At 41.9% G+C, this 22,332-nt stretch overlaps 3 protein-coding genes and 1 long non-coding RNA gene across 16 annotated transcripts; all 4 read left to right on the top strand.

The window, feature by feature from the left end:
* The first annotated feature begins 3,783 nt into the window (after positions 1–3,783).
* On the top strand, positions 3,784–4,800 carry LOC139836165 (uncharacterized). The gene is made up of 3 exons (XR_011752655.1): positions 3,784–4,150; positions 4,232–4,330; positions 4,726–4,800. It is a non-coding gene; the product is annotated as an uncharacterized lncRNA (long non-coding RNA).
* Positions 4,801–7,347: 2,547 nt separating this feature from the next.
* On the top strand, positions 7,348–14,626 carry LOC127344971 (uncharacterized). Of its 12 annotated transcripts, XM_051371436.2 has the most exons (10): positions 7,348–7,437; positions 7,564–7,680; positions 7,786–7,863; positions 7,959–8,031; positions 8,139–8,180; positions 8,616–8,736; positions 9,129–12,981; positions 13,075–13,395; positions 13,477–13,582; positions 13,664–14,626. In XM_051371436.2, exons 7-10 carry the CDS (start codon positions 10,949–10,951, stop codon positions 14,360–14,362), a joined length of 3,159 nt encoding a protein of 1,052 aa, XP_051227396.1. In that variant the 5' UTR covers positions 7,348–7,437; positions 7,564–7,680; positions 7,786–7,863; positions 7,959–8,031; positions 8,139–8,180; positions 8,616–8,736; positions 9,129–10,948; the 3' UTR covers positions 14,363–14,626. The 12 variants fall into 12 exon arrangements, with proteins under 12 accessions (XP_051227396.1, XP_071682788.1, XP_051227438.1 ...); XM_071826687.1 differs by having other exon boundaries at positions 7,564–7,624; positions 8,139–8,736; XM_051371478.2 differs by lacking the exon at positions 8,139–8,180.
* Positions 14,627–15,579: 953 nt separating this feature from the next.
* On the top strand, positions 15,580–19,202 carry LOC127332413 (uncharacterized). Of its 2 annotated transcripts, XR_007870538.2 has the most exons (13): positions 15,580–15,927; positions 16,018–16,274; positions 16,366–16,569; positions 16,673–16,765; positions 16,858–16,959; positions 17,040–17,381; positions 17,442–17,504; positions 17,565–17,633; positions 17,724–17,786; positions 17,862–17,927; positions 18,032–18,097; positions 18,193–18,258; positions 18,345–18,398. XR_007870538.2 is itself a non-coding variant. In XM_051358742.2 (12 exons), exons 1-12 carry the CDS (start codon positions 15,705–15,707, stop codon positions 19,050–19,052), a joined length of 1,740 nt encoding a protein of 579 aa, XP_051214702.1. In that variant the 5' UTR covers positions 15,580–15,704; the 3' UTR covers positions 19,053–19,202. The 2 variants fall into 2 exon arrangements, 1 of the variants encoding a protein (XP_051214702.1); XM_051358742.2 differs by lacking the exons at positions 18,032–18,097; positions 18,193–18,258; positions 18,345–18,398 and adding exons at positions 18,710–18,946; positions 19,032–19,202.
* Positions 19,203–20,861: 1,659 nt separating this feature from the next.
* On the top strand, positions 20,862–21,284 carry LOC127329282 (uncharacterized). Its single transcript, XM_051355816.1, has one exon. It carries the CDS (start codon positions 20,862–20,864, stop codon positions 21,282–21,284), a length of 423 nt encoding a protein of 140 aa, XP_051211776.1.
* Positions 21,285–22,332: the final 1,048 nt, after the last annotated feature.

The following is a 22,332-nucleotide window of genomic DNA, read 5'->3' as shown; positions in this document are numbered from 1 at the left end:
CGGAACCCGATAAAACGAGAGCCTATATCGACCATCTCCTTCATCAAGGGCTGCAAAAATAGTCGACAAGGAAAAATACAATATAAAAAGTTAGAACTTTCCCGAGTAAACAAAGAAAATGACAAGAAAGGAAAAGAAATCTCACATCATCAAGGAGAGGTGTCAATAAGCTCCCAGTGATAATTTGTTCTTTTCCAGACGCGCCCGTTCTAGCTTTTTTCTTCTTCTTCAACGCTCGGGGGCTGTGTACTGGTGCCGAAGCTTCGGGAGCAACATGTGTTGGAACCGAAGATTCTGGGGCAACATGTGGTTCCTCGGAAAGAACCAGCGTATGGGATGTGCTCGTGTTTGCTGGCCTAGGAGCTTCGAGTTCCAACAATTCTTCGTCATCTCTCTCCACACATCATCATTTTCAGTACACAAAATAAAATACAAGTCAAGGTTGGGTGAAGAAAAAAGATAGACTTGCGAGCTGACGTCTCCAGCAGAAGTGAAGGGGTCGAAGTTTTCTTGTCCTTCGGGAGTAGATTCTTCGGCGACTGGTTCAGATAGTTTGGATTAACCGGAATCTTCTTCGTCCGGATTTCTCTTCCTCTTGCGCTTATCTGGGGAAGCCGCAGGAGAAGGAGAGTTTGAATGGGAGGAGCCAGAAACTTGTTCTGACTCCAAAATTCTGTCAGAGGAACCCACACTCTTTTTAGATTCTGCGGGTTCGCTCTCGAGAAAGGAAGTTTCTTGCAAATCATCATTAACGATGGCTCGCTCAGTTATATCTCCACCTTCGGGAAGGGGAGGAAGAGAAGAAAGAGACTAGTATTCCTGCATAAAGAAAAAGCGAGTTAGTAAGCGCAAATTTATTGGACTAGTAAGAAGAACGGTGTAACTCGAGGAAAAGTAACTTACAGCTGGAAGGGCATGGACACCACGGAATGGTTCCGTGCGACAGGAGGAGGAGGGAGCTTCACTTTTCTTGCTCAAAGAGGTGAAGCGGTGTACTAGCTTTTCCAAGTCCTTCAAGGAAAGATATTTGGAAACCCTATTAGCATCTTCAGCACCCGAATACAGCCAAAGAGGATTCTTTCGAGCCTGAAGAGGTTGTACTCGAATCCGCGGGAAATGTGCAATAATCTCCACTCCCGATAGTACCTCCCCCTTAGTGTTCTCCAGCTCCTGGATACGAGCATTTAGGGACTCGGTAGCCGCTACTTCTTCGGCTGTGGCTTCTGCGTCCCAGGACTTGCGCCTCTGAATGTCTCCCGGCGAGTCAAAAGGGGCAATTCCATATTCTTGCGCATCCGAAGATTCATCCTTGACGTAGAGCCATTTCTTGCGCCAGCCTTGGACAGAGTCGGCGGATTTGAAGTCAAAATATCCGGCTTCTGTTCGAACACAGATGCAAACACCACCTACATTGTAGATGGTGTTCTTCGAGTTGTTGCGGCGGAGGTAGAAAATGCGCTTCCACATGCCCCAGTGGGGTGGATGCCAAGGAAACACTCGCATAGAGTGATGAAGATAGAGATGTGGAGGATAGAATTGGGTGTCAACTGATGAAGCTAAATTCTGTAAATAAAAAGGATATCCCGGAGAAATTCATGGAGGGTAACAGATAATCCTCGGATGAGAAAGTCAGTGAAGGTTACTCGGAAACCTTGAGGAGGATGGGGAGTACTTTCATCCCCTGGCATCCGCATGGCTTCATTCTTGAACAGGACCAAGTTCTTGAGCATGCGACAGTCTTGCGTGGAGATCTTAGATCTCTCCCATCTGGAGATCTTCTTCTTCTCCACGCGTTCTCCGGTACCAGGGGCGGCGTCTCTGGTGAGCTTGGTCCGGGGCGGCGTGGTGTCGAAGCGGAGGAGGAAGAGGAAGCTTAGCGCAGGAGGTTCTCAAGGAGGGAGAAAGCTAGGGCAATGGAGATATGAAAATGGTTGTGCAGCGTAGCGAAGGGCAAAATTGAGCCCAGGGGTAAGAATTTATAACCAGGCAGACGATGAAGCTCGACCATTGGATGAAGGCGGGAAGATCTTAAACCCAACACGTGGTTGCTTGGTAAAAAGCCTCTACGGTTTATTTTGGACGTGAGAAAGTTACTACGCGCGTGCCGGGAATGTCGGAGGACGTGTATGCCCCACTTGCGCGACGTGGGAGAAGAGCAGAAATTTTGGACCCACCAAATAGTGGTACGTCAGAAGTCGTGTCCTCCCAAGGTGGTCACACATGGTTTTCTTCAGCATCTACGTCATGGTGATAAAAATCTTCGAGTTGCTGGAATAATATATAGTCAGAAGTAAAGTTCGAGAGCCTATGTCCAGCTGCAAGCACCTGTTCATATGCTCAGGGGCTACTATTATCAGCAGTACTGAAAACACTCCTGATAAGATGATGTGATGGTGATAAAAATATAGAGTTTCTTAAATAATAGAAGTTGAGCCTACAACCAAGTGCAAACACTCGGCTGTAGCCTCGGGGGATGCTCCTATTGGGAGCGTTGGTCGCGCACCCAATGAAATATAGAGGAAAAAAGAAAGAGAAACAAATGACAAGACAATATAGAGTCGAAGCCGGAGAATTTTTACGTACATCTTCGAGACGCATAACTCGTCATGTACTTCCATCCGGAGGTCAAGATATTGTTCCATATAAACATGTCATCCTGAAGAAATGAAGAATTCTATCAACCACACAAAGGCACTCGATAATATATTCTCAGAACGCGTCCGCCGCGATAAAAAATCTAAATGCCGTGACTCAAAAGAGAGTTCGCAAAGATAAGACCCCATGATCTGTCCCGTGTGGCGTGGTATAACACATGAATGCGCTCTCCCACTTTACCCACATCAACATATGTGAAGAAAAATCCTAACGGACGCATTGGGTAGTCGATAAAATAAGCTGGAATTTGATTCACGATATGTCCTGAAGCGGCACGTATTGAATTACATCAATATTCCAGGTTCGAGTCCAGGGACTTGAGCTTGAAGTAGGTTTATGCGGGTTTACCACGAGAGAAATTAACTGGTACCTGACCCGTCAGATGAACCAGCCTCACTTACCATTATCCTTGTGCAAAATAGATATTGAGAAAAACACGAATGCTACTCGAAAGTCTTATTAAATAGATAGATGGCGGAGATTTTAATCGACTGTATGATTCAAAGAAATTCTTGGGAGCTACTGACATAGGTATTCCTACCAGGCATGCCGAATAAAGTAACCTGGGTCTACGGAAAGTCATGAAGCCCATGGATTCGAAGCTTTGGAGGCCCAGAAGGTGGAAGGCTTTCGAGTTAGGAAAGTATAGTTGTAATAGGAAACTTGTATCAATATAGGAAAAGCCCAATGCGGCTCGACAGTTTGTAACTCATACGACACGGAAAGGGCTCGACAGTTTGTAACTCATACGACACGGAAAGGCCTCTGCTTCGCCTCCACTACAAGGAAACCCCCTCTCTAGCAATACATAGTCTGCAATGAATTAAATATGTGTTGCATTTTTTTTGCATAGATACATATATATCTGTTGCCGGCCATATCCGTGGTCCGCTGTACAGATTGCAACTGATATGATGCGTTGTGGTTGCCGGCCATATCCGTGGTCCGCTGTACAGATTGCAACTGATATGATGCGTTGTGGTTCATGTGTTGCAACTTCATTACGCTTTTTGCATAGGGCCCCCATGAGTACGTATTAAATCTACTGTAGTTGTCAGTTTCTTCTATACAACAGACCAATTTTTCGAAAACAGAAAAAAATATCACTTGGGCAGAGATTGAACCCGGGACGTGCATTAAGATACTAAGCCTAGGCTTGTGACCATCTCCGCTAGGGGCATGTTTACGATCAGATTTACAAAGAGATTGTATTTATTCATTTTGTGACTACTTCTGTATGGCAGATCGGATAGATCTGTGGGTCCTAGGCACATCAGGTCTGTATCGGGAGAATCCAACCGAGTTCATTAGGTCTGAGCCATCAGCTCCCAATACGTCTTCTTCCATTAGGTCGTTGCAGCTGCATCTATCCTGTGGCGGCAACGCCGGCACAACTTCACCGAGTTTGCGCCATCCTCTCCTGATACCTCCTCCTAATTCAATCGGTCCGCATCTATAGCCGGCCGGTGTCGACAACGCCCCTGCAAGTCATCAGGTCAGAAGCCTCTGCCCCGATTCATCCTCTTTCTCCTGATCGCTCCGCCCCTAGTCCGATTCTCTAACTCAATTCGTACAGGTCTCACCCCAGGCACATCAGGCAGGTGTCTCCAGGTCCCAAAACGAGTTCATTAGGTCAGCAGACATCCAACAATCTTTGTTCTGAATTGATTCACTGGTGAGTGAAAAGATAAGGGGCTTTTAGCATTAACAAATGAGTTACTTTAATTAGAATTTCAGTACTACTTAATTATTATCGATGGGCTTATTGTCTTTGAATTTTATTCTCACCTGTGACTACCTTAGCATTCAGTGCCAAGATGAATCCTGATAAGTTATCATGTCTAATTGTTTTACTAAGCATGCCAATATTTGTTTCTTCTGACTTACTGAGTCAATATGGATAATTAGACTACTCTGTTTCATGATTTGGACAAGTTCTTTCACACGTGCCCTCTTCTTCTCCATATATTTTAATTAAACATGATATCTCTAAATTTATTTGGTTGCTACATAAGGCTTCTAGAGATTGTATACTGTAATTTATGTAATTGCTCTGTATTGTTTCGACAGAATAGCTGGCATCTTTCTAGTGGATTGTATTTGGTTAGATACTCGCAGAACACAACGTAACAACAAGTTTTCAATGTATGTTGTCAAATAAATTGCATTCAAATGAACTGCAACTGAAGCTCATACATGCTACTGATCTCTTTATGCAGTGTGGAATGGATTTAGACGCCATCAAGTTGTTGTTGCGTTATCCTCGAGGGACTACAGAGCACTTAGCTGGCGTAGATGGATTTCTGGAATTTGCATATAAAGATAAGCTCGAAGATACAAAGATCTCTTGTCCATGTGAAGATTGCGTAACGTGCCCTGTTCTTCTCCATATATTTTAATTAAACATGATATCTCTAAATTTATTTGGTTGCTACATAAGGCTTCTAGAGATTGTATACTGTAATTTATGTAATTGCTCTGTATTGTTTCGACAGAATAGCTGGCATCTTTCTAGTGGATTGTATTTGGTTAGATACTCGCAGAACACAACGTAACAACAAGTTTTCAATGTATGTTGTCAAATAAATTGCATTCAAATGAACTGCAACTGAAGCTCATACATGCTACTGATCTCTTTATGCAGTGTGGAATGGATTTAGACGCCATCAAGTTGTTGTTGCATTATCCTCGAGGGACTACAGAGCACTTAGCTGGCGTAGATGGATTTCTGGAATTTGCATATAAAGATAAGCTCGAAGATACAAAGATCTCTTGTCCATGTGAAGATTGCGTGCACACTATAATAACTACTATACTATTTGGGAACAAACATCTTTTTTGTAAGAATTTTGAGGTATGCTGAGAATTAATGTGGAGCTGACACGTTTGCACTTTATACTTTAGATTTCTGCTGGGTTTGAAATGTGCGCACTTTCGGTGCTTCCTACAAATTTTAAGAGGCGCTTGGATTCTGTGTGGTACCCCTTCATGTGCGTTTGATTTTTTTCTGTGTGCGTGTAGCAGCCTAGAGCTGGACCCGCAAGTTTCAGTGCGGTCAAAGCGGCGCCCATGATTCCACGACGCTTAATTGCATCTGGTTCATTCTCTCGCCCCCATCTCTCCCATCTGTTCTCTTTCTAGGCACCGCCGACGCCATCGTCCACCAGGACCGGCGAGCGGCGAGCGGGACCTCCGTTGACGGGACAAGCCAGCAGCGCAGTGGAGAAGCCCCGCGTACATATCTCCATTGCGAGCAGATGGCGGCGCGGAGGCCTCAGAGCTCCCTCCTCTCCCACCCGAAACATTGCCGGAGCCTACACGGCCGTCCTCGTGGTATCCCACTATGCCATGTCTCTTGCCCCATGCCCAAGCCTCCTGCCCTGGTCTCCTCCCCGTCCCGATTCCCCCAGATGTGGAGGTTGACTAGCTGTGGGGAACACCGAGAGCCCTCGCCGACGTTTTCAATGCTGATGTGGAGGTTTGTGCGCGGAGTCTTCGCCCGCGGCCGTCTGCCACGGGCACGGGCCGATGCGCCGCCATCCCGTGACAGGAGGAGCACCGCCTGGGCGTCGCTCAGCGTCGGAGGGATGGAGGCCGAGGAGTGCCACAGTCTGCGTGCCGGAGGGTTTCGCGAGGCCGGCCGTTGGCCTCCATGGCCATGAGCCGATTGTTTAGCTCCATCTTCATGGACCTCCTCCTCCCTCGAGCGGCCCTTCACGGGCCTCCTACTCCCTCGAGCGGCCACCCAACCCCACCTTTTTCAGTCCCAATTCTCCCCGCCGCGAGGCGGTCGTGGACTGAGTCGGCTGCTCCCGGACGCCGGGGACAGAATCCCCTGCCGCGGCTTCCCCGCCGTAATTACCTCACATGGATGGCAGCCCTGGACGGCAGCAGTCCCGCTGCCTACTCACTTTGCTTCTCCACATATCTGCTTTTATTTTCTCCTCCGATCTCCTGGGTGTAGACTGTAGACTGTAGATCCGGCCCTGATTCACGCCCTCCGTTCATCTTCTTTGTCTTGCATCTTCATCAATATTTTCTTCGCGTGGCCATCTTGAGGGTAAGCCCTTCTGCGTGAATTCTGTTTTTCTACATTCAGCTTATGATCGGTGTGTTGTTTGGCCCCTGTTGAATTGTCTCCTTTAGGTTGGCGTCCTCCCCTATCGAGCCGGACAGCCCTGGAGACGGAGTATTGTAGGACGGTTAGGCCTCTTGTCGTTGGACGACAAAGGCGGTGCAGATCCCCTGCTCCGGGGCGGGCTGCTTTTTTCTGCGCCACCTTCGCGCTTACTTGAGGTGAGGTGATTTTTTTTCTTGATGGCCTGTACTTCCTGTTGGGGATTCATGATACTTTGTTCATAGCTTTGATAAAATTGCTTGAGAAAATCTGTCCTACGAAGATGGTACATGAGAAGCAGCTCTGCTTCATAGATGAACATTACTCATGCGTGTAGATTCGACATTGATAACAATTGTTACCTTGGATGCATTCACTGTTAGCCTCAGAACATGTTTATGTCTAACTGGCACAACCTTTTGAAATATGACAGTCTTTATGGCTTATGGACTTCAGGATGATAAACACATGAAAATCTCAGACATGATTCTGCACTGCAGGTATACTTTTTTTAAAATTTTAATAGCTACTGTCATATTTGTACTCCTAAAATTAATTCTTGAGCAATGTATTTCCAGGCTGCATATTGTGTCGGTGGGCATTCAGGAAACTGGCAAGTTATTCAGAACTCAATTCTTGGATGTTACTTGCGTCGTCCTACTCTGGTATGGCAACCACCTACATAGCAGTTTATATCAGCAAAACGAACACAATCAAATTTAATAAGCATAAGTTGCTAACAAGCTAATGGTCATACGGTGGTTTTGTACGCTATTTACGCCCATCAACAGAATCGGCATCATGGAGCTCCATACATCCACATGCTCTTCGTCAGCCAGAGCCCATGGCCCAGTTTAGTCTTTCCCCCAGATCATTTTCAGATCCACCTTTAAGTTATACAACCAATGGTAACGTTTCAACTGCAAAATGACCACATTATCTCACTGTAAGAAATATCTGCATTTTTAAATATGGAGTGATCACATTATTATTAATCTATAAAGCCTCTCCAGGTAAAGTTATACACAACTAAGGGACCATATCATCAACTAGATCAAGACAAGACTGAATTCGTTGGAGCCAACGTTATGGTCAGGAAGCATACCATCTTTCTTCCCAATGTTCTCCACTACTATGCATGGATGCTGCACTGGAGTTGCCTGATATGTATTGAGATGGTACGCAGGAGCATGCTTGAAGCCCAGTGAGAAGAAATGAGAAAATTTCTCAGGAGGGAGAACATGCTTGAATATTGCCGTGTAAGTCTTCTTTCAGATACAGTGTACACATGGATTTGGGTGAGTACACACTGCGTCTTTCTTTCTCAAATTGTGCTTGCTTGAACGTTGTTTGCTGGCTTTGGCAGCTTTTGTCCATGGCTTCCATGCGTGTGTGCACATGAATTGGGGTGAGTACACACTACACCTTTCTTTCCCAAATTGTGGTAGCTTGGACATTGTTTGCTGGCTTCGGCTGCTATCGCCCATGGCTTCCATGCGTGCAACCGTACCAGTCGCTCTGTCCGGTGGTGTAATCGAAGACAGTGTGCACAACAAGTCAACAACTAGCTAAACTGATATGCTAATTAAAGTAATATGGTTCTGCTAACTTTTCTATGTGCTAATGTAATTAATCTTCCAAAGGGAAGTATGAAAGAAACAAAAGAATAAACTATAAAGAGGAAAGGCATATGATCCAGAGCCTTCTAAGGCGTGAACATGACAGTTGCCGGTTCTACCGCCACATTGCCTAGCTAGCCATGAACAACTACTAATTCCAATTATTATTCATGCCCGATGTTGAAGTTCAAGATGCACCTCTATTTATGTCCGACCAATTCCAGGGTGAGGGATTTTCCTACCAGTTCAATATGTCCAAAGTGAAGAAAGAAAAGAGAAGTGAGAAATGCGCAAACGTACACTTTCAATTGCCATGGTCTGCTGAATTGATTAATTTGTTGGAAGGTAAGGTTCTTCAGATGAATCGTTCCCAAATGTAATTGCATTATGTATTCTTCTCACAATATTTTAGGTTCAACTTGCAAAATATTATTCAGCATGATTGTAAGAAACTTATATGTTGGAAAGCTGCTCATGAAAAGATAATCGAATTAACTGTTGGGAAATTTCAATTGCAGGTTTATAAAAAATAGAGATTAATCATAACAAATACTTTTTAATCCAAGAGTACCTAGGAAGTGTAATTATGCCATGTGATATATCACAATTTTTTAATAATTTTTTTAGCCAGAATATTAGCGAATCAGAATTGCCTGTAGTGGAGTAGTATGAATTAACAATATATTAGCAACCAGGTTTCTGACATGTTCACTGAATTGCATGTTTTGTAATTGCAGGTCAACCAATGTTAATTATTGTTATCGACCTTCTTGCTATCGTTTTAGTGGCTCTTAATATTGGTGATGTAAGACGACCTCCTTGCACACTTCAAAGTTCATTTTTGCTTATACCAAGTGGGTCAGACTAACTAAAGGGTGGTTTTTCTTTGTTCTACTGTGGTAATACATCCGAGCGGAATGTATAACTCTGAACTTTTATAGCCAAGCGATTTCTTTTTTTCACCTTCAAAATGGCAGTGTAGTTCTAGATGTAGTAAAAAAAATATTCTTGGAACACTTTTGCTCAATTCACCTCTTACAGATTGATGCCATTTTGCAAGATTGTTCAATGGCAATTGCCCAAACCATTTGTATGTAGAAAATGCAACTCTCTGTTCTTCCTTTATTGTAACTAGCTAGCTAGATCAATTTATTATATCTCTGTTCTTCTTTTACTGATAACTAACTAGATCAGTAAATTATATTCACATATATCTCCCAAATTAACACTGCATGCATATCTTCCAAATGTGTTAACAATGAAGTAAATCAGTTCAAGTAAGTAAGGAAGAGGAGAGATACAAAAGGAGAGAATGAAGATAGATATGTCAAAACCTTTTGTTTTTGTTCTTGGATCCAGATCCTTTTCTTTTCTTGATGTCTTTTTCCTTATGAATTGTAGATCCAGTTCTTGTTAATTTACATTTTGTTCCATGCCGCCTCCTCCCACCAGCTATAGAGAAGTCCACCCTATATGGAGAGTATGGAGCATACAGAGCTATAGAGAAAACAAATGCTACTGCAATTTCTTGGGCTAGCTTGCCTCCTGAAACCTGAATTGCTTTGAGATATGATTGAAGGATTTGGCTTTCCCAATGGTCTTTGGTTGGTTATTCAGTACTCTTGGATTTATTAGTTATGTTTCCTCAACACAAACATTAGATTACTATAGTGAACTGCGACATACTCACAGTTCAGGTAAGAAATTGATATTTATTTTGTATCTGTTAATACACGTGTTGTAGCTATTTGAGTTTGAGTGGTTTGGATAGATGGAACGGTAGGTTTTCATTGTTGTAGTAGATATTTGAGTTTGAGTGTATGCAGTCCTGCTGATAGGCAAGCAGCTGCCTGTTGCTGCGCCAGCCACACCATATTGGTTCCTCTCCATCAGGGCCCCTCCATTAAGGGATGAGTGTACTCATTTTTAGATCAGAGAATTGGAAAAGGACCAAACATAGTGTACCAATGTGTTGATAACTTATTTGTCTAAGGTTGATAGATTTCTTAGAACTCTTTGTTGGTTTTTTAGTCTTTATCATCTAGCAATAATTTCCATGTCACTGGTCATGGCCTTTTAAGTTTATAACTGTCGTTCGCCATGGCAGCGGCGGTGGTGACGTTCAGCTTATTTTGGGAGCTGAACCCGAATAAGATGTGGCCAGGAAGTGGATCTACCACAACGGTAAAAAAAAAAAAGCTCAGCCAAACGTGTCAATAAATGTCCATCTCACCAGACACGAGGCCACACACAGCATACAACAAGCCATCGATCACCCATCACTCAATACCAACCTTTCACCGCAACCATCTACAGACCAGTAATAGTGTATTAGTGTATGTATAAATGTCACACAAAAATAAACCAACAAATACACCATGCCTTTAAATAGCAAGAACAAACATAATTCCCAAAAGAAAAATACTAAAATGCACATTCATTTAGCACTACCAGAAATCACCATCACTCGGCCACACATGGCGCGGCGTGCCGCCGCGCCCCTTCTTTGCTAGTACTATCAAGAGATGATGTTCGTGGCCACTTGGTGTGCAATGGAATGCTTCAGAGTTATGATAAATGGGTTTTCCATGGTGAGTCAATATCTGAACAACCAGCTCAGCAACCACAACCTCGCAATGAAGGAATGAATGCTAACATGCACCAATTAATTAATGATGCACTTAGGCAAGTATATGATGATGTGCCTATGGCAGACAATACAGATTTGCCAAATCCACTTTCACATGGACCAAACATAGAAGCACAAAACTTCTACAAATTGATTAAAGACTCACAGAAACCTTTGTGGCCAGGATGTGAATTATCTCAGTTATCCTTACTTGTTCTTTTGTTTAATATAAAATCCATGAACAAATGGTCTGATAAATCATTTGGAGATCTACTTGATATTTTGCACATGGCTATTCCGAATGGAAAGGAACTTCCCCAGAATTTTTACGAGTCTAAGAAGATTGTTTCGAAGTTTGGCCTTGGTTATGAAAAAATTCATGCATGCCCAAATAATTGCCAGTTGTTCTGGAAAGATAAAGCAGATGATGATTTTTGCTCTATCTGCAAGGCTTCTAGATGGAAAGATAAACTACCCGAAACCAAGTTAACCAAAAAGGAAAGAAAGAAGGCAATCCCAAGCAAAGTTTTAAGATACTTTCCAATCAAGGAGAGGCTGAAAAGGTTGTTCATGTGCAAAGAAACAGCAGCTTTAGCGCGATGGCACGATGAAGAGCGCATCAAGCAGGATGGCGTGCTACGGCATCCAGCTGATTCCCAGGCATGGAAGCATTTTGATGAAAAGACAGGATTTGATTCTGATGCCCGTAATATTCGGTTTGGTCTGGCTACTGATGGTTTTAATCCATATGGGATGATGAGCTCTAGTTATAGTTGTTGGCCGGTTGTCTTAGTCATGTATAACCTGCCTCCATGGCTATGCATGAAGGAATCTTACCTTTCATTATCTTTAATAATTCCTGGATCTAAGAGCCCCGGGGATAATATTCATGTCTTTCTACAACCCCTTTTAGAAGATTTGAAAGATCTATTTCTGAATGGCATTTCCGTTTATGATGCATCCAAAAATGAAACCTTTCCTCTGAAAGCAGCTTTGTTGTGGACTATAAATGACTTACCGGCCTTCGGAATGCTGGCTTCATATATGGTGCATGGAGAATTTGCATGTCCACCTTGTGGTGCAAATGTATGGACCAAGCGCCTGAAACATGGGAAAAAATATTGTTTTATGGGTCACCAACGATTTCTGCCACCTGGTCATGAATTCCGTAATGATGCTTCTTCTTTTGATGGAAAAACGGAGCATGGAACAGAGCCTGAAACTTATTATGGGCGCCCCGTATTAGATGACATAGCTTCTATTAGTGATTTTACAAAGTCAGAAACTTACAAGGGCAAAAGCAGTCTATTCACATTACCTTATTGGAACACTAATCTCCTTCGACATAATCTTGATGTTATGCATATAGAGAAGAATGTGTGTGATAATATTTATGGCACACTTCTAAATTTGGATGGGAAGTCAAAAGATAATCTACAGGCTCGTCAAGATCTCAAAGAGATGAATATTAGAGAGGATCTTCATCCAGAAAAAAAACCTTCAGGCAAGTTCTACTTACCACCTGCAAGCTTTACTATGTGTAGAAGTGAGAAGCAATTATTCTGCAAAAATCATCAAAATATAAATGTTCCAGATGGATATTGTGGAAATATATCCAAATGTGTAAATTGTGTTGACGGAAAAATTCATGGGCTCAAAACACATGATTGTCATGTCCTAATGCATCAATTCTTGCCTATTGCTTTGAGGGGTATTCTTCCAGATAATGTCACAGCAGTACTATTTGAATTGTCATCTTACTTTCGTGGAATATGTTCGAAAGTTCTTCACGAAGATGAGCTTGAACGTTTGGAAGAAAGCATCAAAATTACACTCTGTAAAATGGAGATGATATTCCCTCCTGGGTTTTTCACGGTTATGGTTCACTTAGTTGTCCATTTAGCAACTGAGTGTAAGATCGCTGGACCAGTTTGCTACCGATGGATGTACTTCATTGAAAGGTTATCATGTGTTCTTAACATACATTCAGTTTTTATTTTTCTTTGTTCCATGTCATATATTTTGCTAAATTAATGGTTATGTGTGGACTACAGGTATCTTGGTAAGCTGAAGTCGTATGTTCGGAACAAAGCTCGTCCGGAGGGCTCAATTGCAGAGTCGTATTTGGCGGATGAGTGTATGGCATTTTGTTCAAGATACTTAGAGGGTTTCGCCACTAAGCATAACCAACCAGCAAGGAATGATGACAACCCACATCAATATGAATCTTCAATATATTCACATGAGTCTACGTTGTTTCCTCCGGTAGGGAAATCACTGGGAAGACCAATTGGTTACACTTTAGGCGACAACGAGGCAGTACAGGCCCATAGATATGTGCTATTCAATTGTGACGCTGTCAAGCCATATTTAACGTAAATGTCTTGGCCCAAATTTTCAATTTGTTTATTATTTAGTTTATATATATATATAAACTTGTGGCCTTTTTGTTGTAGAGAACATGGTAAATATTTGAGAAGAAAGAACCGGAAGAAACGCCTAGATCCAAATACATTTGAGAAGATGCAACATGAGGAATTTGCTGAATGGTTCAAGGATCATGTAAATTCCATTATGCAATTTAATCATGATTTACTTATTGTTGGTTTGAATTTAGCTTATGTATTACTTTTTTTTCCTAAGGTCATGGAGTTGGAGAGGGAGAACGGTACTGGAAGCATCGACGAGGATATTAGATGGTTAGCCCGTGGTCCACTTCAGGTTGCAACTAGACATAGAGCATTTAATATTCGTGGATACAGATTTAGACCGAAGCGTTATGACAAGGTGACTCAAAATAGTGGTGTTGTTCTGATCGCAAAAACATCAAGCTACACTTCTGCACGTGATAAAAACCCTATCCTCGGAGATGTCATCTACTTTGGAAGGATAGTTGACATAATTGAGTTAGACTACTATAGAAAATTTTCAGTTGTGCTGTTTAAGTGCGAATGGGTTGATCCTACTGAAGGAAAAGGTGTGCAAATAGATAAGTATGGTTGTAGACTTGTAAATTTCTCGCATCAAATTCACACCGGTAAAAAGGGAAGTGATGAACCTTTTGTGTTTGCCAGTCAAGTTGACCAAGTATTCTATGTGGATGATCATCTTTATCAAGGATGGTCAATTGCTTTGAAGATAAAGCCTCGAGATGAGTTCGAATTGGGTGAAGAGTGGACCGATGTGGAAACTGAACCTTATCATGTCAGCAAGTTCTTGGAGCTTTTTGATATTTCCCATCAGAAACAAACTTGGAGGAGAAGAGATATAGAGGGAGATACTGTAGATGCTCCCAAAGTGTCACCAGATGAATCAGTTCCCGATGAAACAGTGCCTCAATAAAGTTCAGATTCCTGCGTGTTCTCATGTGATTCAGTTGCTACATTTTCTTCAGCAGCGGGTGAATTATAAAAGGCTGGAACCAGTTAACTTGATGAAGCCATTGCTGTTCATTTTTAAAACTATTTGTTGCTTAAAGACTTTATTTTCTGTCCCAGTACATGGTACCTCGAACAAGTATATTTGTGGTGCGTGAGAGTATTTTCTTAATTTCGCAACCTGCAATTTCTCACAATATGTGTGCAGTGCTATTATTTTCTGAAAACGTGATCAAAAGTTCCTTTTTTCATGGTATGTACAACCATTATTCAGTATTCTGCCTTCGTGGGACATATCTCCCTTTATATCAGGAAACAAATCCAAGATCCGTATGTAAGATGACCATCAATTGGATAAACTTTGTAAACGGAGAACATGAGAGTCACTTTCAGTTTTGACACCTACATAATATTTTGAACCGCAAATCAGATATCGATTCCCTGAAACTGTCCACAATCAAGTTCAGTTAACGGATTTGCATCCCCGATCTATGAATATTTGAGTACTAGTATTTCCTGTCGGTCTGTATCCCTAGGGGGTTGTTTGGATAGCTAGGATTAGCGATCAGCTTTTAGAAAACGAGTATTAGGCTCTCAATCGTCCACCTTCCTCATTGCTTTCTGTAGATAGGAGGGCACCCAGATACAGCCGCGCCGTCGACCGGCCGGATGTCATGCGTTTTATCTGGTTTTGGTGCGCACTTCATGGCCCTTTTATCTGGTTTTGGTGCGCACTTCTCAGCCGGCGCCGGCGGCCGGCCGGATGTCATGCGTTTCGACGGCGTCACCAGCTCGTCAAAATTCGTGGCGATTTGAAGTACGTATGTCTCGTGTTATAGGAAAGGAAAAAATGGCGCAATAGGAATGCAGGAGGCGGCATAAGTCAGGCTATCGCCGGCGAAGTTTTGAGAAGTTGTTAAGATCGAGTAGACGGAGATCGCGTTTATGGAAAAACGACTAATACTCGTTTCTCTAAAAACACGAAATCTGAGGATTTCCAGTACCAAATTTTCTATATCCACGGATTGTTTAGCGGGGCCAAACAAAGTTTTATTCTGTTAGACAGTTTTCCTAGTTTGTAGAATTCTGGTTTTGTGTATACCACGTATCCAAACAACCACTAGGGGTGAATGGATACGTTTTTTTGTTTCATGCCTCATTTTTTTCACTGGTGAAGGAACGGGGTAAATTTCCTGGGAATTCACATGTGAGTACTGTATGCTACTGCCGCATGCTTTCCCCCTCCCTCCACCACTTCTATTATTTCTACACTCGGCAGCATATATTTGGAGGACTTTCTATGATACATGCTAGCTTTGTGTTATGGTTTGCATGGTGCAGCAGATATGACGAGGAACAAAATGCATGTTGTCGAATCCAACGAAGAATATTTGGTCGAGGAACAGATCCAGCAACAAAATTGTGTTGAACAAGTTCAAGAATCATCTGATCATCAAGTTATAACAAGTAACGATGAAGAAGGCTCTACAGATTGTGATGATGATGATGATGATGCTGATAACGACGAAGGTAATTTGGAAGTTATTCCTTATTCATTGCAACAGAAAATTCTTAATCGTCATATGAGTTAATTCCGAGTTGAATCCATCCAAACTGTAGGAACAAAAGGGCGTAAGAAGAGAAAGCTTAAATATATTTGGAACCTTCCTGTTGGAAAAAGGATTGTGGTTAAGTGCAATGATTTAGATCAGCCAATTGGGAAAGAAGCTAAACATCTTGGAAACTTTCTTGGCACGATAGCTAGGAATGGATCTTTGTGTAGCTTGTCCTACAAGGATTGGAGATTGTTGATAGGAGAAAAAGATAAAGAAACTAATGTAAGGATAAACTTAAAGGCTATACTTGATCAAGTAAAGGTAAATTGTGGTACATTAGTATCTTTTACAAGATTCTCATATTTTGCATTAAATTTAATGTCTCTCTTGTTTTCTGATTACTATTATGTAGATGAGGTTTCTTTATCCTTCACGATTGGAACCATACATATTAAAAACAATTAGAGACCGATGGAGGCAACATAAGTCAGACATGAAAGCACTATACTTTAATGAGAAGAAGAGCATTGAAGCAAATTACAACAATGGTCCAAATTGTGTGAGTCCAGATCAGTGGAGAGCTCTAGTGAATAATTGGACAAGCCAGAAAGCAAAGGTACATAGCCATTTTTTTTATCGTTTATATTTTCCCCTATCAAATTAGCTTTTCCACAAAATTACAAGATATGCGCACAAACTTTTCCACTTATTCTTTGTAGGATATAAGTGCTCAAAATAGGGAAAACTGTGGGAAGAGGAAGTCCACACATACCGCTGGAACAAAGAGTTTTTCTCGAAATAGGGAAGAATTGGTACATTTTTAATAACTATATGCATCTCTTTTCCATTCATATAATGTAAAGTCATGACCAACTCCTTAAGTAATTTATTCATCCACTATTAGAGAGAACAAGATCCTGAGAAGAAGTACCCTCATAGGGCTGTCTTGTACATCCATACACACAAGCCTGTAAGGAAGGATAACAAGAAAATTAATGCACACGTGGTATTTGCTCAGCTCTCATCCACTCTTACTTTGTGCTGCTATTGCATATTTTGCTTTTTCTTACTCTGTCTTGTGTTTAGGCAAGGTTGAAAGGTATCTTAGAGGAGCAACCAGAGTTAGCAGATACCAGCCAAGGAAAGACTGCTTGGAAAGGAGATGCATTGAATATAGTCTTGGGAGATGAGAAGTCTGGTCATGTACATGGTTTGGGACTAGTTCCTAATCCAAACAAAGTTCTTGATGTGTCAACTTCCCGTCGCTTCCAGAATATACAATTTACTTCATTGGAGGATATACCAAATGAAGCTATGCTATCTCTTAGGGTTGAGATGGAAAAAATAGGACAGTATGTGAAGAATCAAGGTGCTGAATTGCTGGAACTAAAAGAGAAGATAATAGAGTTGGAAAGAGAACCGAATCAGGTAAATTTATAGGAACTTCACCATCATTTGTTTTCAGAACTAACTTCATCGCTATGACAGAGAAGTTTGGAAATTATGGAGCTAAAAGAGAAGATAAGAGAGTTGGAAAGAGAACCGAATCAGGTAAGTTTATAGAAACTTCATCTTCATTTGTTTTCAGAACTAACTTCATTGCTATGACAGACAAGTTTGAATCTTGTGCCTACTCTTCGAGATGATCCTCCTGTAGATGGACATAATTCCAAGAGGAAAGTATGTACATTTTAGTGCACAAAATAAATTGCTCAAAGTTCACTCTAATATATATTGTCTCGCGTCTTAATTTTCTTTCTATATCTGTAGAGAGTATATGGCGCTTCTCCTAGTAAACAACTCCCAATGGTTGAGGAACCAAATAATTTGATGGTACTGTATGGATCTGGATTTACATTCTAGCAGCAACTTATAGAAACTACTGATTTATCTTACCTTTCACTACAGGTCAAGCAGAGTGGTTTCCCTGGTCTGGACTCGCAATCATCAATCAAGCAGGCTACTCAAGATAAGGTTTGCTCGCATTGTAGATGATCAAACACTTATGCATGAATTGTTTACAATGTTATGTCTAAATTCTATTCTTCCAAAACTTGTGATGTATTCCTTGATCACAGAACAAAGAAAGTTTGGTTCAAAATGGCAATGCACAATAAGGGGAGAAAAATGCTGCTCTACACAATGTTAGTTCACTCTTGTTATTTGGAGCTTACCACCATTATGAACTTTGATGTATCACATTTTTATTGGTAATTTGTTGTTGTATTACAAAATTCAGAACATGAAAACAAACCCCCCACACAGTGAGAAACAAAGAGTAACTGGGGTATCAACATCAGTCAAGGTATGTTTTTATCATCAAACTTGGATCTATGTTCAAACTCTAGTACTCTAATGATTATTTAAAATGATGTTGCTTCTGGCTATCAGCATGATTTTAAGAGCAGGAACTCAAAAGTTGTTAATGCAGCCGTGCTTTCTAATGTAAACACACAAAACCTTCTTAAAATGTTGTTTATAATACTTACTTGAATTGGGCACTGACATTCAACATTATATCTTTTTGTAGAAACAACAAAGTGGTTCACTAAGTTGGTTGGGTGCCGGCTTGCTACCAGTAAGAGTGCTCAACTTTGCGATCCATTTATTTAGCTTCGCCAGATGTAAATGATAATGTTTTTGACATTACTTTAATTATGATTATATTTTTCTTGAAACAAATCTATTTTGTTCTAGTTTTCTTTCCGAATGATGGGCATGAGGAAACCAATCCATACCTTTTGTTTTTCTAACAGGCAGGCACTAAAGTATTCTTGAAGAGCCTATCAAGCGGAAACAAGGATGTTGCTCTTGCTACAATTGTAAGCAACGATCCGAAATATAAACTTGATGGTGCTGAAATAACAAACCAATTTTGGGCAGTACATGTCATTGCTGCACTTGTGAAAACCGAAGAGTTGGTACGGAAGCGAAAAAATTGTACCACTCTTGGTAACGCAGAAGGAACAAAAATTGCATGGCCTTCAACCTTTGTACGTGACTTTTTTGCCATCTCGATACTTGCATCATGTGATGTTTTTTCCACTGTTGTATTGACAATTTGGCCTTTTTCTGTAGATTCAAAAGATAAATGGATGATAATATGGGTGACTAGTTGAATGGGAGGAGGAACAATGATGTTGCGGCTGGATAATCCATTTCACATCTACGCATCTTTAGTTATTTCGTGGGAGAAAAGTGATGTTGTAAACATAATATTTATATATGTACCACGTGGATGGTGTTCCTCTTGTAATGCTACCATTTGAGTCCAATATATATGTTTATCTTCTATATAAATAGTGATGTTGATTTTTCTCACTTAAACGTATGTGTTGAAAGCATGGCATGGACCCGATTCAAGATAATTGCGATAATTGAAAGAAAAAATAGGACGGCTGTAATATGTGGACCACCATTGCTAATATTTAATTAATAAAATAATATTTTTTTGCGAAAACATAAAATTAATATTATGTGTATCATGAATCCAGTAGGACAAACACCAACGTATGTAAGTGTTGCCCGCCCTTAGTTCTATACGTTGCTGCCTAGCAACGCCCCTGTTACCAACAGACCTATATGCGTTGCATTGTACCTTTGCAACACCAAAAAACGCAACGCATTATTATCCGTTGGTAGAGGTGCTAGCAACGCCTATATTGATATTTAGATACAGATAAATATGTTGCAGTAGGAGGGGTCCTGTTGTAGTGCTCCTATATAAAGGGGAAGCCGAGGGATGAAAAAAGGATCGAATTATTGTAACCCTAGCCACCATATTATTTAGTTGGGCACCTTTGTTCGGCTGAAACTTCGAGATGTACTTGCCCTCTACTTCTTATGAAACCCTAAGTCTACAACACGTAGGCATTGACAAGTTAATCCCTTGTCAGTCGTTGTGTCCAAGTGCTTATCTCTTTGAGGATCCGTTGCAGCTGAAGGGTGCGGAGGTTGAGGGACTGTCCATAGGTGAGGTGTATCACCATGGGCGAAGACACAACAAGAGGATGGCGGGTAGCTGTCAGTGTGCCTCAACCAAGTCGTCTATGTGTCTCCATGAGAGGATCAAGGTCAAGTGCGAAGAGGGCGGTAAGCCAGTGAAGGGGAATCTCTTTAATGAGGATCTATCTCTACATGAGGCTGGAGTGGATGGTGTAGTCCACGAGGTAGTTGACATGTATTGCGCTAGGGTGGACGGTGTGTTCCACGATTGCTAGCGTGGCTATATAGTCCGGATCATGCTTGAGTTGTTTCGTAAATTCGCCAAGTTAAAATTGGGTAGAGCTAATTAAACTTGTCGTGAAGCGAGACCTAGACAAAAAGAATATGTGCAAGAAGTCAAAATCAGAAAAACACATAAAACAAAGAGTCAAGATTAGGAAGAGATTGTTGGCAATAATCTTTCCTTGATTGAAGTTAGTCGTGTCTTAGTTTAATTAGGTTGTTAATTAGGGAAGGCTTCGTGTTTCAAGTGCATGGCTGCCATCTAGGTGGTCACGTGGAGTTGGTCATCTTGGTTGTCCATATTTAGCTAGGGAACTATGCGTGACTCGGTTTGCTAGCTTGTGTACGTTTAGGAAAGAGTAGGTTCGTGTCGTACAAGGTTAGGTTTATCTAGTAGCCAGGCGTGTATATATATACACATCAAGGCTCCATTTGAAATAAACAGAAAAAGGAGGGCACGATACGATGTCTTGGCCACGAGTTATTTTGCGTGGTGTGTTTCCTCGTTTCATGTGATTGATCTGTGGGCAAATCCCAACACGTTGAGCGCACACTCTATAAATTTAGCGCGCTTGTTGCCAACTGTCACCGTTTCAGTGCACCATTTACTCTTCGTCGACACCCGTTGCCCACCGCTTCGTGGTGACGCCCACCGCTTCACCTCGCAGTGCCGCCAGCGCCATGCCTCTGCGCGCGAACCAGACGGGCTTCACCGGCGTGCGCTTGCGCCCGAGCGGAAGGTTCTATGAAGACATCTGCGATGCATCATCCTCAAGACATTCGACACGACGGAGCTCAGCGCGCGCGTACACTGCCGCGTGGCGGCTTGGGCACCCGGCCACCACCTTCAACTTCCGCGACTGTCATACCCTCGCGGAAGCGGAGTTCATGGCCGGCGTTTCCATGAACCTCGTCAACAATGAGCAGCGCCGTCACCACCGCCAGTGTCACAGCATAGTAGAGGTAGACGAACATGCCATGGAAGTGTGGTGCCAAGCCTTCCTGCAGGACGCCCTGGACAAGGAGGCCTTCTACACGCAGAAGAGGGCCGAACGTGAGGCGGAGACGGCGGCAAAAATGGCGCTGAAGATGGAGGTCCGCTGAAAGAAGGTGTTCATCGGGTCGCAGAGGGAGGGGCCCTGCATGATCAACGACAACGACGAGCGTTGGCTGGATGAATTCCTGACCACCCGTCGGCATCATCGGCCTCCGAAGAAGATGTCGATTTCTAGATTATCGCCGCGAAAATAAAAATGTTTAGCTTTTCTAGTTTATTCTCTGCACTAGTTTATTTTCTGCACTAGACGTTTATGCTAAATTTAATCCATAATATAAATGTTGTATGCTAAATTATGTTTAGCGCGCAGGATTTTAGAACTCCTGCTGGGGTGATTTGCCTACTTTGGTGCACCATATGCAGAGGAAAACATATCTTCGTGCACCATATGTCGACGGAGGAAAACATATCTTCCTGCACCATATGCAGATGGTGCGCGCTGCAAAGTGATTTCAGCGTGCTGAACTTTAGCGCCTCTGCTAGAGATGCTTTAAGGGGTGCTGAATTTTGGCGTGAATCAATGTGTGGTATGGGTACGGGAGACGAAGGTACTACAATGTTATGAAACGAACGCCGGAATAAAGCTATCAAAGCTGACAGGGGTGATGTACGCCTCACGAAAATGTAGAGAAATTCTTTTAGTGGGAGGTTGCTATTTGGAGATATAAGATATAGAGAACATGCCAATTGAGATTTTCTTAAAATGTACGACGCACGTTGAAGGTGTACTGAAATTTTTGTTGAAATTTATAATACAGATAGTCTTGCCTATTTTGTGATGTTGAAAATATATTATGTTCATAGATTTATTTCAAACTTGCCAAAGCAATCCATTCTACCCACTCCCAGTTGCAGCATTTTTTTTTGAGAAACACAATACAAACGTAGACGCTCACATACACGCGTATACACTCATCCCTATTAACGCACACACGCACACCCTACCCCTATGAGCACCTCCGGAGTTGCAGCATATTATAAACATACATGTATCTTGTTCTTTTCTTTTCACGACATGTTTTTATGAACAAAGTTAAATATACTATATTGGCATGATTTGTTTTGCTTTCAACCTGACTATTATAGTCATGAGCA

Source organism: Lolium perenne, chromosome 1, assembly GCF_019359855.2.
Source record: "Lolium perenne isolate Kyuss_39 chromosome 1, Kyuss_2.0, whole genome shotgun sequence".
NCBI classification, from domain to species: Eukaryota; Viridiplantae; Streptophyta; class Magnoliopsida; order Poales; family Poaceae; genus Lolium; species Lolium perenne.
This window is presented reverse-complemented; position numbering and strand designations above follow the sequence as displayed.